General features: G+C 41.4%; 1 protein-coding gene across 3 annotated transcripts; it reads left to right on the plus strand.

The window, feature by feature from the left end:
- Positions 1 to 1117: 1117 nt before the first annotated feature.
- LOC129837210 (NADH dehydrogenase (ubiquinone) complex I, assembly factor 6-like) lies at positions 1118 to 11931 on the plus strand. Of its 3 annotated transcripts, none has more exons than XM_055903190.1 (9): positions 1118 to 1368; positions 1766 to 1865; positions 3706 to 3828; positions 3992 to 4048; positions 4144 to 4246; positions 6895 to 7028; positions 9885 to 9986; positions 10404 to 10464; positions 11467 to 11931. In XM_055903190.1, exons 1-9 carry the CDS (start codon positions 1178 to 1180, stop codon positions 11511 to 11513), a joined length of 918 nt encoding a protein of 305 aa, XP_055759165.1. In that variant the 5' UTR covers positions 1118 to 1177; the 3' UTR covers positions 11514 to 11931. The 3 variants fall into 3 exon arrangements, with proteins under 3 accessions (XP_055759165.1, XP_055759164.1, XP_055759166.1); XM_055903189.1 differs by having other exon boundaries at positions 10404 to 10460; XM_055903191.1 differs by lacking the exon at positions 1118 to 1368 and having other exon boundaries at positions 1767 to 1869; positions 10404 to 10460.
- The last annotated feature ends 3305 nt before the right edge of the window (positions 11932 to 15236 follow it).

Consider the following 15236-nt stretch of genomic DNA (forward strand, 5'->3'; position numbering starts at 1 on the left):
TGACCCACTGGAATTGTGATAGTGAATAAGTGAAATAATCTGTCTGTAAAAAATTGTTGGAAAAATTACTTGTGTCATGCACAAAGTAGATGTCCTAACAGACTTGCCAAAACTAGTGTGTTAACAAGAAATTTGTGGAGTGGTTGAAAAACGAGTTTTAATGACTCCAACCTAAGTGTTTGTAAACTTTCTGACTTCAACTGTATATGTTTATTTCAGATAGCGTCACTGCAAGCTGAGGACCTAAGTGTACGAAAGACTTCTTCACTTGACTGAACATGTTTACGTTAAATAGCCTATTCACACAGCCTAGTATAGTCACACAGGGACAACTCTGTTGTCAGAGACAATAATGACTTTGCTCTTTACTGCTGCCACTGCACTAGATAAACATAAATCAAGCAACTGCCTGGCTTTAACTGATCAAATTATTAGTGAGTTTATTAATTTCCAAAACCTGGCAGAACATAGTCAGGGAATACTAATTTACCCTGATGCATTTTACTCAATACATTTTCATACTGGTCACCATTGGAAATAGAACCTACAACCATGACATTGCAAGCTCCATACTACCAACTGAGCTACACCGGACTACCACGTCAGATGGGTGCTGTGTCCTTGTCACAGGCTGTCCTAACAAGATTCCTGTCTGCCTCCTTGAGACAGCAGCACAAACAATATAGTTAGCGAGCAGGCTAGCTCTTGTTAACTTCTGAGTCTGATTGTAAAAGTTTTGCTACCGAGCTAGAAACGACGGCCCTTACCCAATATTGTTGCACTCTGACAGCCAAATACCATGCCATATCAGGACCAATGCAAAGTGACAATTAATTGAAACTGTTGCCATATGATAGAATCGACATTGAAACTGTGTAACTGCCTCACTCTACTTGTCCCCTTATATATGACGTTGTCCAAGACAAGAGCACGTCAAGTTCTGTTTACTTTGCCTGCTGCAAAGGTCTACTATAAATGACACTCTGAAATGTACAGTTGTAGCTGCTACATATTGTTCGCTAAATTACCAATAATTATCTTCCTTGAGATAAATACTTTACCTAAAACGAGTGTTCTGTATTTAAAAATACAACATAAAGCGGAACACATAAAATAGGGAGGAATACTTTTGTTGTGACACAAGGTAAGGGTGAAAGTTGAAGGGTATGTTGTCAACATGGCATCTGGCATTAGTGCAAAGCATGGATTATTAACCACAAAATGTTCGGTGTTTCACTCACTCCAAAGAAATATATTGCCACACGCTATTTGTATTCAACGACCTACCGAAGTAAAATGTATACGAGCTTCAACAAACTCTACTGCAGAATCTCAGCATAACGAAAAGTACTGTATCGATATTGTGAGGTAAGCAAGCCAGCTTGCTAGCTAGCTAGCTAGCTAAATATGGCTAAATGGTATGATTACCAAGCATCCTTCTATGCACAAATTGCATGGGCCCCTCTCTGACTGGCTACATTGTACCCATAGTTGCATGGTTGGGTTCAATTCCTGTTAATTTAGAAAGTAAACCAAATACATAAAAATTCCAATTGTTCCTCGTTGAAATGCATTGAAGAGAATTGGAATGTCAGTGCATATACTGAATTGAAATGGAATTGACCCCAACCCTGGCCAGTTATTTGTTTTTGTTACATGTGTTACTGCATCCAATGTTTTCATTGTGAAGAAGTTTGTCCACAAATAGCATTACACTTGACTTGTTTCAATTAACTTGCCTGTGTCCACTGCCTTGTTTCCCCAGGTCTCGGGACTATGACGGTTTTGTGTCCTCCCTGCTTCTCCCTGAGGATGCCCGGCGCTCCTCACTGGCCCTGAGGGCCTTCAATGTCGAGCTGGCTCAGGCAGGTATTCCAGAAAGTTCAGCCCTGAGTGCCTTCAGAAAGTATTCATACCCCTTGACTTGTTCCACATTTTGTGTTACAACCTTAATTCAAAATGGATAATTATATTTTTATTTTTTTCTCTCACCCATCTGTACACAATACTGCATAATGACAAAGTGAAGACATTTTTGCAAAAGTATTTAAAATTAAATACAGAAATATCTCATTTACGTAAGTATTCACACCCCTGAGTCAATACTTTGTAGAAGCACCTTTGGCAGCAATTACAACTGTGAGTCTTTCTGGGTAAGTCTCTTAAGAGCGTTGAACACCTGGATTGTGTAACATTGGCCATTTATTCTTTTCAAAATTCTTCACGCTCTGTTAAATTGGTTGTTGATCATTGCTAGACAACCCCTTTCAGGTCTTGCCATATATTTTCAAGCAGTTTTAAGTCAAAACTGTAACTCGACACTCAGGAACATTTCACCGTCTTCTTGGTAAGCAACTCCAGTGTAGATTTAACCTTGTGTTTTAGGTTATTTTCCTGCTGAAAGGTGAATTTGTCTTCCACTGTCTGTTGGAAAGCAGACTGAACCAGGTTTTCCTCTAGGATTTTGCCTGTGCTTAGCTCTATTCCATTTATTTTTATTCCCAAAAACTCCGTAGTCCTTGCCAATGACAAGCAAACCCATAACATGACACAGCCATCACCATGCTTGAAAATAGGACGAGTGGTACTCATTGATGTGTTGTGTTGGATATCCCCAAACATAATGCTTTTTATTCAGGACATAAAGTTAATTTCTTTGCCACATTTTTGCAGTTTTACTTTGGTGCCTTATTGCAAACATGATGCATGTTTTGGAATATGTGTTCTGTACAGGTGTCCTTCTTTTCACTCTGTCAATTAGGTTAGTATTGTGGAATAACTACAATGTTGATCCATCCTCCGTTTTCTCTTATCACAGCCATTAAACTCTAACTGTTTTAGTCACCATTGGCCTCATGGTGAAATCCCTGAGCGGTTTCCTTCCTTTCCGGCAACTGAGTTAGGAATGACGCCTGTATATTTTTGTTGTTGTTGCCATCTACCAATAGGTGCCCTTTGCGAGGCATTGGAAGACCTCCCTGGTCTTTGTGGTTGAATCTTTGTTTGGAATTCACTGCTCGACTGAGGGACCTTACAGATAATTGTATGTGTGGGGTACAGAGATGAAGTAGTCATTCAAAAATCATATTAAACTATTATTGCACACAGATTGAGTCCATGCAACTTATTATGTGACTAGATTATTACATCTTTAATCCTGAATTTATTTTGGCTTGTCATAACAAATGGATTGAATGCTTATTGACTCAATACATTTCAGGTTTTATTTTTGATTAATTTGTAAACATTTATAAAAACAATTCCACTTTGACATCATGGGTTATTGTGTATAAGCCAGTGACATAAAAAAATCGCAATTTAATCCATTTTAAATTCAAGCAGTAACACAAAATGTGTAAAGAGTTGAGGGGTGTCAATACTTTCTGAAGGCACTGTATGAATATGTATATGCATTTATTGGAAATTATGATACTATAATCCTCAATGGGGTGGTCATATGTCCAATACATGTCCAGAGCTAAGTGTTGATGTTCAGGCATCCTGCTATTGAAGGTAATGCTGTTATGTCTAGAATAATACATCAACCTATAGACCTAGATATGAACAAGGATAACAGTGAGGGAATGGTCTAGTAAAGCGAGACATTTTTCATGCAAATCTGTATGCCTAACAGTTTAAACTCATTCAATGAAGATGTCTTCTGAAAGGAATTGAGAAAACCCTCGCTTTTTGTTTCTCTCCAAGGTGAAGGACTCTGTTTCCCAGAAGACCATAGGTCTGATGCGGATGCAGTTCTGGAAGACTACAGTGGAGGAAATATACAGGGACGACCCCCCAGTGCAGCCTGTCAGTGCAGAACTATGGAGGGTCAGTCTGGAGTAGACATCTTCTGTTTTTATTTTCATTAATACATCTGCAGGCTATCACAGTCTACAGTATATTGTTTGGGCTTTGCATACCATTAAACATAGCTTTTCCAATGCATTTGATATGTACTGTTTTAAACATCTTCAAATATCTCCTTTTGCAGGCGGTGAAGAAACACTACCTGACAAAGAGGTGGATGCTTAGGATAATCTCTGAGAGAGTAAGCAAATGTTGCATTTTAGGTCATGGATTTGGGTGGATTCAATTCTAGTTCTGTTTCATTTATTTGAAGTATGTCTCTACTGTTGCCAACAGGAGAAAGACATGGAAGACAGAGCTTATAGAAACCTCCAGGAGTTGGAGGCCTATTCAGAGAATACCCAGTCCTCACTACTGTACCTTCTTCTGGAGAGTTTAGGTGAGCAGGTTTATGTGTGTTTTGTGCTTGACTCCACTGACTGAAGAGAGTGTCCAGCATGTGCATTGTTCTGTTCCCGAGGGGTGGGGGAAACATCTAATTTATATTCACAATTAACTTCCCAGTGTTCAAGTACCTCTTAGAAATGTTGAGAATCGTGCTTGCAAATGCAGCACATTGACTAAATTGAGAAAGATGAGAATTACAGCCAGCGAATGGAACATTGCCGGGAACTTTGTAATTGTGTCTTGTCTAATGATACCATGTCCGCCTGGCGTTGCAGAGCTCTTCGTGCATAATTGCACAATGGAAATGCCATCAGAATGAATCAATATAGCCACTGATCTTCTGTAGATTTTTGCTGAAAGGCTGGACAACAGAAATGACCCATTTCCACTCTACATTAAACACATTCTGAATAGATTCCATAGAGCCAAAGAAATGGATGACTATGACTCTGCTCCTTCCCTGACAGGAACAGTCACATTATACTGTGGATGTACTGTGCATTCGGAAAGTTTTCAGACCCCTTGACTTTTTCCACATTTTGTTACGTTACAGCCTTGTTTTAAAATGGATGAAATAAAACATTTTCCTCATCAATCTACACACAATACTTTTAATGACAAAGTGAAAACAGGTTTTTAGAATTGTTTGCTCATTTGTTAAAAATAAAAAACAAATACCATATTTACATAAGTACAGACCCTTTGCTATGAGACTTGGAATTGAGCTCAAGTGCATCCTGTTTCCAATAATCATCCTTGAGATGTTTCTATAACTTGGTTGGAGTCCACCTGTGGTAAATTAAATTGATTGGACATGATTTGGAAAGGCACACACCTGTCTATATAAGGTCCCACAGTTGACCGGGCATGTCAGAGCGAAAACCAAGCCATGAGGTCGAAGGAATTGTCTGTAGAGCTCCGAGACAGGATTGTGTTGAGGCACAGATCTGGGGAAGGGTACCAACACATTTCTGCAGCATTGAAGGTCCCCAAGAACACAGTGGCCTCCATCATTCTTAAATGGAAGAAGTTTGGAACCACCAAGACTCTTCCTAGAGCTGGCCGCCCAGCCAAACTGAGCAAATAGAAATGGGGGAGGAGGGCCTTCGTTAGGGAGGTGATCAAGAACCAGAGGGTCACTCTAACAGAGCTCCAGAGCTCCTCTGTGGAAATTGGAGAACCTTCCAGAAGGACAACCATCTCTGCAACACTCCACCAATCAGGCCTTTGTGGTAGAGGGGCCAGATGGAAGCCACTCCTCAGTACAAGGAACATGACAGCCCGCTTGGAGTTTGCCAAAAGGCACCTAAAGTACTCTGACCATGAGAAACAAGATTCTCTTGTCAGATGAAACCAAGGTTGTACTCTTTGGCCTGAATGCCAAGCATCACATCTGGAGGAAACCAGGCACCATCCCTACGGTGAAGCATGGTGGTGGCAGCATCATGTTGTGGGGGTGTTTTTCAGGAGCAGGAACTGGGAGACTAGTTAGGATTGAGGGAAAGACGAGCAGAGCAAAGTACAGAGAGATCCTTGATGAAAACCTGCTCCAGTGTACTCAGGACCTCAGACTGGTGAAAGTTCAACTTCCTACAGGACAACGACCCTAAGCACACAGCTGAGACAATGCAGGAGTGGCTTCGGGACAAGTCTCTGAATGTCCTTGACTAGCCCAGCCAGAGCCCGGACTTGAACCCGTGTCGAACATCTCTGGAGAGACGCTCCACATCCAACCTGACAGAGCTTGAGAGGATCTACAGAGAAGAATGGGAGAAACTCCCCAAATACCGGTGTGTCAAGCTTGTAGTGTCATACCCAAGAAGACTCGAGGCTGTGATCGGTGCCAAAGGTGCTTCAACAAAGTACTGAGTAAAGGGTCTGAATACATGTAATATTTACGTTTTTTTATTTTTAATATATTTGCAAATATTTCTAAAAAACTGTTTTTGATTTGTCAGTATGGGGTATTGTGTGTAAATTGAGGGGGGGGAAACTATTTAAATAATTTAATAATAAAGCTGTAACGTAACAAAATGTGAAAAAAGTCAAGGGGTCTGTATACTTTCCCGAATGCACTGTATACAAAATAATGATTACTTGAACATGCAGATTGTTTTATGAGAGGAAGACTTAGAAGCTGGTCAAGCTGTATTCACTTGAGCGATTAATTAAGTGGCATCATTTCTGCATTTCAAATACCTGGATTTCTGTGAATCGTTCACATTTTCTCTTGTGGAATGTCATTATTTTGCCCCCCTCTGCGAAGGAACCTGTCACACTTGTTCCAGTCTAATTGACTAGAAGAGATGTCTGACTCAAAGCCTCAACCTATTTCAAGTACAGGGCACTCAGCATGAAAGCATTTCCCAGTTCTTAATATCCAAGCGGTTGTGCATCATTGTTGTGATAAATAATGTATACAAGAGAACAGTGTCTGCTTATGGTTTTAGCATGGTCCTAGTCAATCAAAACGGTAACTAGGTTTCTGAGGTAAACTAGAAGACAAATTATTCTTGTACCTAGACAGCGCATGTTTAATTCAATAGAGTTTATTTATTTGTTTTAAAAGTGGTGCAATGTTTTAACTTTGAGTTATTTTCTGTCTTCCCTGATTCCCTTTGTGTGTGTGTGTTTGTCCAGGTGTGAAAGATGTCCATGCTGATCATGCTGCCAGCCACATTGGTAAGGCCCAGGGGATTGTGACGTGCCTAAGAGCCACGCCCTACCACAGCAGCAGACGCAAAGTCTACCTACCTATGGACATCTGCATGCTGGTGAGTGACCATATCTGCAGCAGAGGTATCAAAATGATGACTTTCCTGCTGGTGACGTTTCGTACAGATGGATGCCATACTGCCATTCCAGATACACACACACACACACACACACACACACACACACACACACACACACACACACACACACACACACACACAGGCCTTTATGTGACATTATATTCCTGCTAGACCGGTTTGTCATTATCAACACAGTGAGGGAGTGTGTCACTACTCCAAATGAAGTATGCCATAGGCACAGTTATAATGAAACCCCATGACAAATGTACTGGCTGTAGTTACAAGTCAAATTCACAGCTTTGTCTGATCCATCTGTCAACAAGGCCTCTGAGCCACAGCTGGAGTGACGGGACTGTGTGCAGCTGGTTTATGATGTGACATCAGGAGATGTTTTTACCCCTACTAGTCCAGTGTGTGTGTGACATTAGTGACCTCGTCAGGTTCATGGAGGCCTCCAGGTCATTTGCCTAGCACTATTGTTTTGACACCTGGGGGTGCTATTGTAACATAAAGGTCTAGTCCTGAGCTCAATTGAAGCTTGCCTGGTGGGTTTTCTCCACTTCCTGTGTCATTAAAGGACAGTGAGTGCTTTGCAATTTTCCAATTATTTTAATCCGGTCATAAGTTCATTGCTCTGGTCGGAAGCGGAAGGGACTGTTGGTGTCCAGGGGTTTAACTACTGCAGCCTCTGTCCGTTGTGATGTTAAATTTTATACAGGCTTTGGCAGTGGACCCTCTGTATGTTCGTGTTTTGTTGTTGTTGCTCCCATTGCTTGACAACAGCTTCTAGCCTAGCTAATAACTTACAATTCCAAGCTTCATTGCATTCAAATAGTATTGAAGTTACCTGACTTGATTGTTTAGTTTGTCAAGCTAATGTGTGTAGCAGCATGTCTACAGACACCGACCGCCTTGTGCTTTTGGGCAATACAAATCTCATTGTCCTCATATTATTGTTAAACTAAACTCAGCAAAAAAAACGTCCTCTCACTGTCAAATGCGTTTATTTTCAGCAAACTTAACATGTGTAAATATTTTTATGAACATAACAAGATTCAACAACTGAGACACAAACTGAACAAGTTCCACAGACATGTGACTAACAGAAATGCAATAATGTGTACCTGAACAAAGGGGGGGGTTAAAATCAAAAGTCAGTATCTGGTGTGGCCACCAGCTGCATTAAGTACTGCAGTGCATCTCCTCCTCATGGACTGCACCAGATTTGCCAGTTCTCGCTGTGAGATGTTACCCCACTCTTCCACCAAGGCACCTGCAAGTTCCCAGACATTTCTGGGGGGAATGGCCCTAGCCCTCACCCTCCGATCCAACAGGTCCCAGATGTGCTCAATGGAATTGCGATCCGGGCTCTTCGCTGGCAATGGCAGAACACTGACATTCCTGTCTTGCAGGAAATCACTCGCAGAAAGAGCAGTATGGCTGGTGGCATTGTCATGCTGGAGGGTCATGTCAGGATGAGCCTGCAGGAAGAGTAGGAGGATGTCTTCCTTTGTAATGCACAGCGTTGAGATTGCCTGCAATGACAACAAGCTCAGTCCGATGATGCTGTGACACACCACCCCAGACCATGACGTACCCTCCAACTCCAAATCGATCCCGCTCCAGAGTACAGGCATCGGTGTAACGCTCATTCCTTCGACGATAAACGCGACTCCGAACATCACCCCTGGTGAGACAAAACCGCGACTCGTCAGTGAAGGGCACTTTTTGCCAGTCCTGTCTAGTCCAGTGACGGTGGGTTTGTGCCCATAGACGACGATGTTGCCGGTGATGTCTGCTGAGGACCTGCCTTTACAACAGGCCTACAAGCCCTCAGTCCAGCCTCTCTCAGCCTATTGCTGACAGTCTGAGCACTGATGTAGGGATTGTGCATTCCTGGTGTAACTCAGGCAGTTGTTGCCATCCTGTACTTGTCCCGCAGGTGTGATGTTTGAATGTACCGATCCTGTGCAGGTGTTATTCGTGGTCTGCCACTGCGAGGACGATCAGCTGTCCGTCCTGTCTCCCTGTAGCGCTGTCTTAGGTGTCTCACAGTGCGGACATTGAAATTTATTGCCCTGGCCAGATCTGCAGTCCTCATGCCTTCTTGCAGCATGTCTAAGGCACGTGCACGCAGATGAGCAGGGACCCTGGGCATCTTTCTTTGTTGTTTTTCAGAGTCAGTAGAAAGGCCTCTTTATAGTGTCCTAAGTTTTCAAAACTGTGACCTTAATTGCCTACGTCTGTAAGCTGTTAGTGTCTTAATGACCGTTCCACAGGTGTATGTTCATTAATTTTTTATGGTTCATTGAACAAGCATGGGAAACAGTGTTTAAACCCTTTACAATGAAGATTTGTGAAATTATTTTGATTTTGATGAATTATCTTTGAAAGACAGGGTCCTGAAAAAGGGACATTTCTTTTTTTTGCTGAGTTTATATCAAACTAAACTCCTTATTTGTGGAATAGGATTCCGATTACCCGTTTTTATATATATTTTTTGCTGTCAAACTATCCTACTTGTACTCGGTTTCTAAACAACTGCTGTCTATCATGGGGTTGATGGCCACAGTGCCGTAAACAGACCTCAGGGCAGCCTGAGGCCATAACAATTTTTAAAGGAGAGAGGACTGAGATCTGACAATCGCTATACATGCCGTGAATAATGAAGATAATTATCGAGAGCTTCACTTTGTTTGCCCCATTAGAGGCCATATGGTCTCAGCATGAACAATTGGTTGGCTTGGCTAGATTAGTGGTTTGAAGGAACAAATCTCTCCTGTGTGAATAAGTGGTGTGAACAAAGGTGTGTGTGTATGTGTGTGTCACCACCAGCACAGAGCCTCCCAGGAGGACTTCATCCGAGGAAGCCGGGAACAGAATGTGAGAGACGTGGTATATGACATTGCCAGCCAAGCCCACGTACACCTACAACACGTATGTACCCTCATGACATCAGGACAGTGTTCCTCCAATGTTATTTGGTGGGCTGTTCTTGCCGAACAGATTTACTGCTTGATTTGATTCAATTACATTTCTACATTTGAAGGGCTCTGATAGTGTGTTCTCATGTGGGATCAGTCGATTTCTCGAATGGCTACTACGATGCCTTTTTTACCTGTACAACACATACATAATCATTTAACGTTGATGAATACTTGTAACTTTGTTTCATTGTGAGCTTCAAGTTAATTTAGGCTTGTTTGTACACAAAAGGAAAAGAGAAGCTGAAGTAGTCCAAAATGTAGTAGCTACTGGTATTTTTATATGCTCGTCCATCTCTGTTAAACAGATTATAGCTTTATTAGCCTGTGTTAGTCATTTTACTCAGTTTGAACCTTTTTGTCTCCACAGGCCAGATCATTCAGCAAGAACATACCAGCTTCCGCTTTCCCTGCCTTCCTCCAGACAGTGGGTTGTTGTTGTTATTATTATAAGAATCATTCGCATTTATTGGGTTAGGTTGTGGTCACTGTGACTGTAACATCATGAAAATGGTCATATTTACTAAAACGTTGACCAAAGACAAGACTGAACTATGAGGCTTCTTTAGTCCTGGCACCAGGGAAGAGACCAGGTCTGTGTGTTAGTTTCTCTTCAAGTTCTCTTGTCATTCGTTTTTTAATTAATCCTCCAGTCATGTTCATCTGAACCTAGGTAAGGAGGAGCAGCCATCTGTTGAATGATCCTTTCTCCTCCTCAACCACCTCCCAATATCCTCACATGGCTGTCTGTCTAGCCTAATCTCCCTCCCATCACAGCACGCTCCCCATCAGGCTAGATAGACCTTTTAATGCTCCAATTTTAATCTCACCAGACAGACAACCAAGGGACTGCATTATGGGCTCTTACCACTGGCACTCTCAAAAGCAGTCTGATTCCCACAGAGAAAGGGCATGAAAGAGAGCAAGAAAGGAAGGACAGAACATATTAACCAGAGGCTTGAGAATGAGGCCCAGGTGAAGAATTTGAGATAGACAAATGCCTCGCGTTGTGTGTTATGTTTTGAAGGGTGGATGGTCACAACGCTTGAGTGCTCCAACCAGCAGGGGTATGATGGTAATTTGAGAAAGAAAGAGCATTAATCCACTCAATTCTGTGTTCCTCATTTATCATCTCCATCCAGGACAATTTCCACAAATATGATGCTCTATTGCTGCTGGTGATATATGTTAATCTGTTCTGACGCCTTAAAGGCTCTTTCCTCTCAGCTGCTGAATCATATCATATGTTTTAGGCCGGGCTGGCTTTGTGCATCTAGGGCAAAGAGGAAGCACATTCCTGAGCTCTGAGATGACGCTCACGCTAGCTTCCACATGTAGAGAATAAGGACTGACAGACACACACAACACAACACACACACACAGGTGTGTTGATGCTGTGGATGCTGTTTCCCTCTCTCTGGCTGCTGTTCTAGGTGGTGCTGGAGGACTACCTTCAAAGGGTGCGGCGGGTAGACTTTGATGTGTTCCATCCCAGCCTCCAGAAAAGAAACCCACTGATCCCAATCCAGCTCTATTTCCGCTCCTGGAAGAAGACCTATTGACCTGTATGGTGGGACCTTATCGTTTGCCCTATTGTAATTTATACCAGGTTTCAACATCCGATTTCCCAAAGTCCCGCTCTCGTATGTTGGTTTCTAAGTAGACCAAGATTTCAAGAGACTCCTCCATCTATGATGTCAGCACTCCCCAGAAAAGGATTCTGATCTAAAACTTGCCTCTGCCATCTAAACCAGTTCACCTGTGTTATTCCCTGTTGTAGACTAGACAGCTGAGGACCACAGACAGACATTATTGTAAAGCAATAACTACAGTACTGGAGACTGAACTGATGCCCTGATATATTGAATATTTTCAGTAATAAATCGTGTAGCCATGTTGATGGTCTAAGTGTTTTCTCTTCTTTTTAAAGCTCTTAAATAAAGATGTCACAACCATATTAACAGTTCTGTATATCATTGTGAATTATGACATTTAAGAAAATATAGAGCTTTCTACTTAAGTGTGAACATCACTGTCATATTTGCGGTACAGGCTGTATACATTCACAACATAGCTTTTTATCAGCACAAAATTATATGGTACTGTTGCTCCTGACAACCATTTACAGCCAAAGTAGGATGCAAGTGTATAATTAGCATAGTGCTTAGTTTACCAGAAAATGTCCGCCGCCAGTTGATCGTTTTGATCTGGACCAGATGCCAGCTTGAAAAGAAAAGGGAACTGTTTATGTACTTATTTGGTTTTATTCTTCAAAACCAGGAAACGCTAAGGCTTTACCTTAAAGATTGTCACAGATGGCCAAGTCAAGGTTAGTTTTATGATTTATTTAAAAAATAATGTATTTTATTTATTATAATGTGTATTTTCCTCCCTGTTGTGAATCATTACAGTCAGTGTGTTCCAGACCCTGATAATGCCCTCTTCAGACTAGGCTACCCTAGCCCTTCTGCCCTTAACAGAAGGGAAAGTCCTCCTATCCCACTTTTTCTGCCTGTTCTCAATGATGCAAAGAGCTGTAGCCTTCCAGCGCTTCATTGTTTTTTTTGTTCCCAAGAAACCCTCTGCTACTTCTGTCCGCTTAAGGCTGTTTCTCATACATGCAAATCCCTGTGGCCATTCGTTAGATTGATGTTTCATCCTACCATGGCAATCTTGATGCAGTCAATGGACTACTGATAAAAATTAAGTTGATATCATTCACTTGAAGCAACCCAGTGAAGTCCTGGACAAGTGCCATGTTTTGATGAGAAGTGCCTTGTACTTCTAAAGGGAGAGACAGTGAGAGCGAGAACGCGACTAGAAAAGAGAAATCCAGGATCAAATGATATTTGGTAGGTTGGTTTAAACCTTCACCAAAGATGAGCGAGCATCGTCACAATTTATGTATTTCTTTCGTCGCCAAGCCTGTGACGGCCAAAATAAAAACACAGGCAGAACTCAAATCAAATGTACCTTTTCTTTTGAACCAAGATACCAGTATGTGATGACCAGTCAGTTATCCATAGTACTACCACTGTCTCTTTCAGAGAGAGAACACTTTGGTCTCAACCAATTGAAGATTCTCCCCACTGGGCACAGACGTCTGTTCCACATTGGTTCAGCGTCATTTCGTTGAAATTATGTGGAAACGTTTATTCAACCAGTGTGTGCCCAGTGGGTCAGAATTAAACCAACTTGATTGTCGCCTCGCTGTTTGACTTCCTGCATTGTGCCGATGTGTCCTCTTAAACAGTTTGTTTAATAATGTAGGAATGATGACTGTTGTAAAGGAAGTGACTTGCAGTCTGAAGGGTGACCTATAATATGCTTAGGAAAGATGTTTCTTCCAGTAGATGCCACTTTTCTTGTCTTACTAAGTATTGCTAGAATGTCAGTGGGGTGGTTCAAGACTAACTGAACTGTGTGAACCTAGAACGATTGATGTAGTGGCACTGCTGCTGGTACAAAGCATCTGGTCCTGTTATACTTCAAAGGAGGAGAGAGCGAACTAGGTATGAGTCATCAAGTCCCCAACTAGAATGCTAATGATCAAGCGTCATTAATTGGTCGTATTATGGTCTGTTGCTATGGAAACCTGCTCATCCTTCCAAGACTGATAAATTGTTTCAACGAAAAAGACTTGTGTTAACGATGTTAATTGTTATTCTAAATCATATAGGCACACTAATCCAAGAGGTTTTGACCTGTGGTCTAGAGGTACAACTTAATTGCAACATGATGCCAATTTTACCTTTATATAACCATTTATTGTCTAGTTGCAGAATTGCATTTGACGGGATTGTCAAGCTAAATTAATTGCTGTGATGCATAACATATTGCGATTAAATTAAAATTGTGTGCTGAACCCTACGGGACTTGACAAGGTTCCCTGTCTAGTCAAAAGCCTACTAATTCCATATTGCAGGAAATATAGGTCCATCCAAGCTCTCGATCCATTCCGTAATAAACAAAAATATAAATGCAACATGCAACAATTAAAATTGTTTTACTGAGTTTACAGTTCATATAAATTCATTAGGCCCTAATCAATGGATTTTAGATGACTGAGAATACAGATATGCATCGGTTGGTCACAGATACCGTAAAAAAAAAGTTAGGGGCGTGGATCAGAAAACCAGTCAGTATCTGGTGTGACTACCATTTGACATTTATGTCTTGAGCCGTCTGTATCCTACTGACTGGTGTTTCTTTTTTTTTAAGACACTTAATATGCTTCTCTGCATCTCTGATAAAATCTGCGTAAAAGATTGAAAGGAATGTGAGTCTTATCCAGTACATTTAGTAATTGCTTGCTTTTCTAAAGTCTACCAACCTTGCCAGCCAAGATACAGCTAACTGCCAAAATAATGGAAACACTTGAGTAAATGGGGGATACAAAATATATTGAAAGCAGGTGCTTCCACATGTGTGGTTCCTGAGTTAATTAAGCAATTAACATCCCATCATGCTTAGGGTCATGCATAAAAATGCTGGGCAGGCCATTATTTTTGCTATTATTTTGGTTACCATGGCTCTGTACCCATAGGATGACAATGCCCCGATACACAGGGCACAAATGGTCACTGAATGGTTTGATGAGCATGAAAACAATGTAAACCATATGCCATGGTGGTCTCAGTCACAAGCTTTCAAACCAATTGAACACTTAAGGGAGATTCTGGAGCGGTGCCTGAGACAGCGTTTTCCACCACCATCAACAAAACATTAAATGATGGAATTTCTCATGGAAGAATGGTGTTGCATCCCTCCAATAAAGTTCCAGACACTTTTAGAATCTATACCAAAGTGCACTGAAGCTGTTCTGGTGGCCCAACACCCTATTAAGACACTTTGTTAGTGTTTCCTTTATTTTTGCAGTTATCTGTAATTGGACAAGCTTGATTGATAGCCTGAAATGGCTTCTTGGTAGCTAGTTATGAGGTTGGCAGATGGGTTTCCATTTTGGGCTAGCTAAAGCCAACTTCATAAAATGCTAGGAAGCTAGTAGTACTACAGAAAAACAACTCTTAAAAAAATTTTTTTATTAAAACAGGACAAATCTGAGGTACCTCTGTGTATAAACATTATGCTCAGTCACACCCAGAAACATAGACAGTTATCTAATTCTGTGGGATCTATTGTGACTGCTGAAACCAACATTGAGAAAGTGTCTGATAGGAAACATTATCATATAAAGTGTGAA

Source organism: Salvelinus fontinalis, chromosome 38 (genome assembly GCF_029448725.1).
Source record: "Salvelinus fontinalis isolate EN_2023a chromosome 38, ASM2944872v1, whole genome shotgun sequence".
In the NCBI taxonomy this organism is placed as follows: domain Eukaryota; kingdom Metazoa; phylum Chordata; class Actinopteri; order Salmoniformes; family Salmonidae; genus Salvelinus; species Salvelinus fontinalis.

What these genes read in the sequence shown, in the direction of transcription:
- LOC129837210 (XM_055903189.1), top strand. Translation starts at nt 1,178, where the DNA reads ATGGCATCTGGCATTAGTGCAAAGCATGGATTATTAACCACAAAATGT. An exon ending in TACTGTATCGATATTGTGAG is followed by an intron (nt 1,369 to 1,765) that starts GTAAGCAAGCCA and finishes TTGTTTCCCCAG; the next exon opens with GTCTCGGGACTATGACGGTT. An exon ending in TCAATGTCGAGCTGGCTCAG is followed by an intron (nt 1,866 to 3,705) that starts GCAGGTATTCCA and finishes TTTCTCTCCAAG; the next exon opens with GTGAAGGACTCTGTTTCCCA.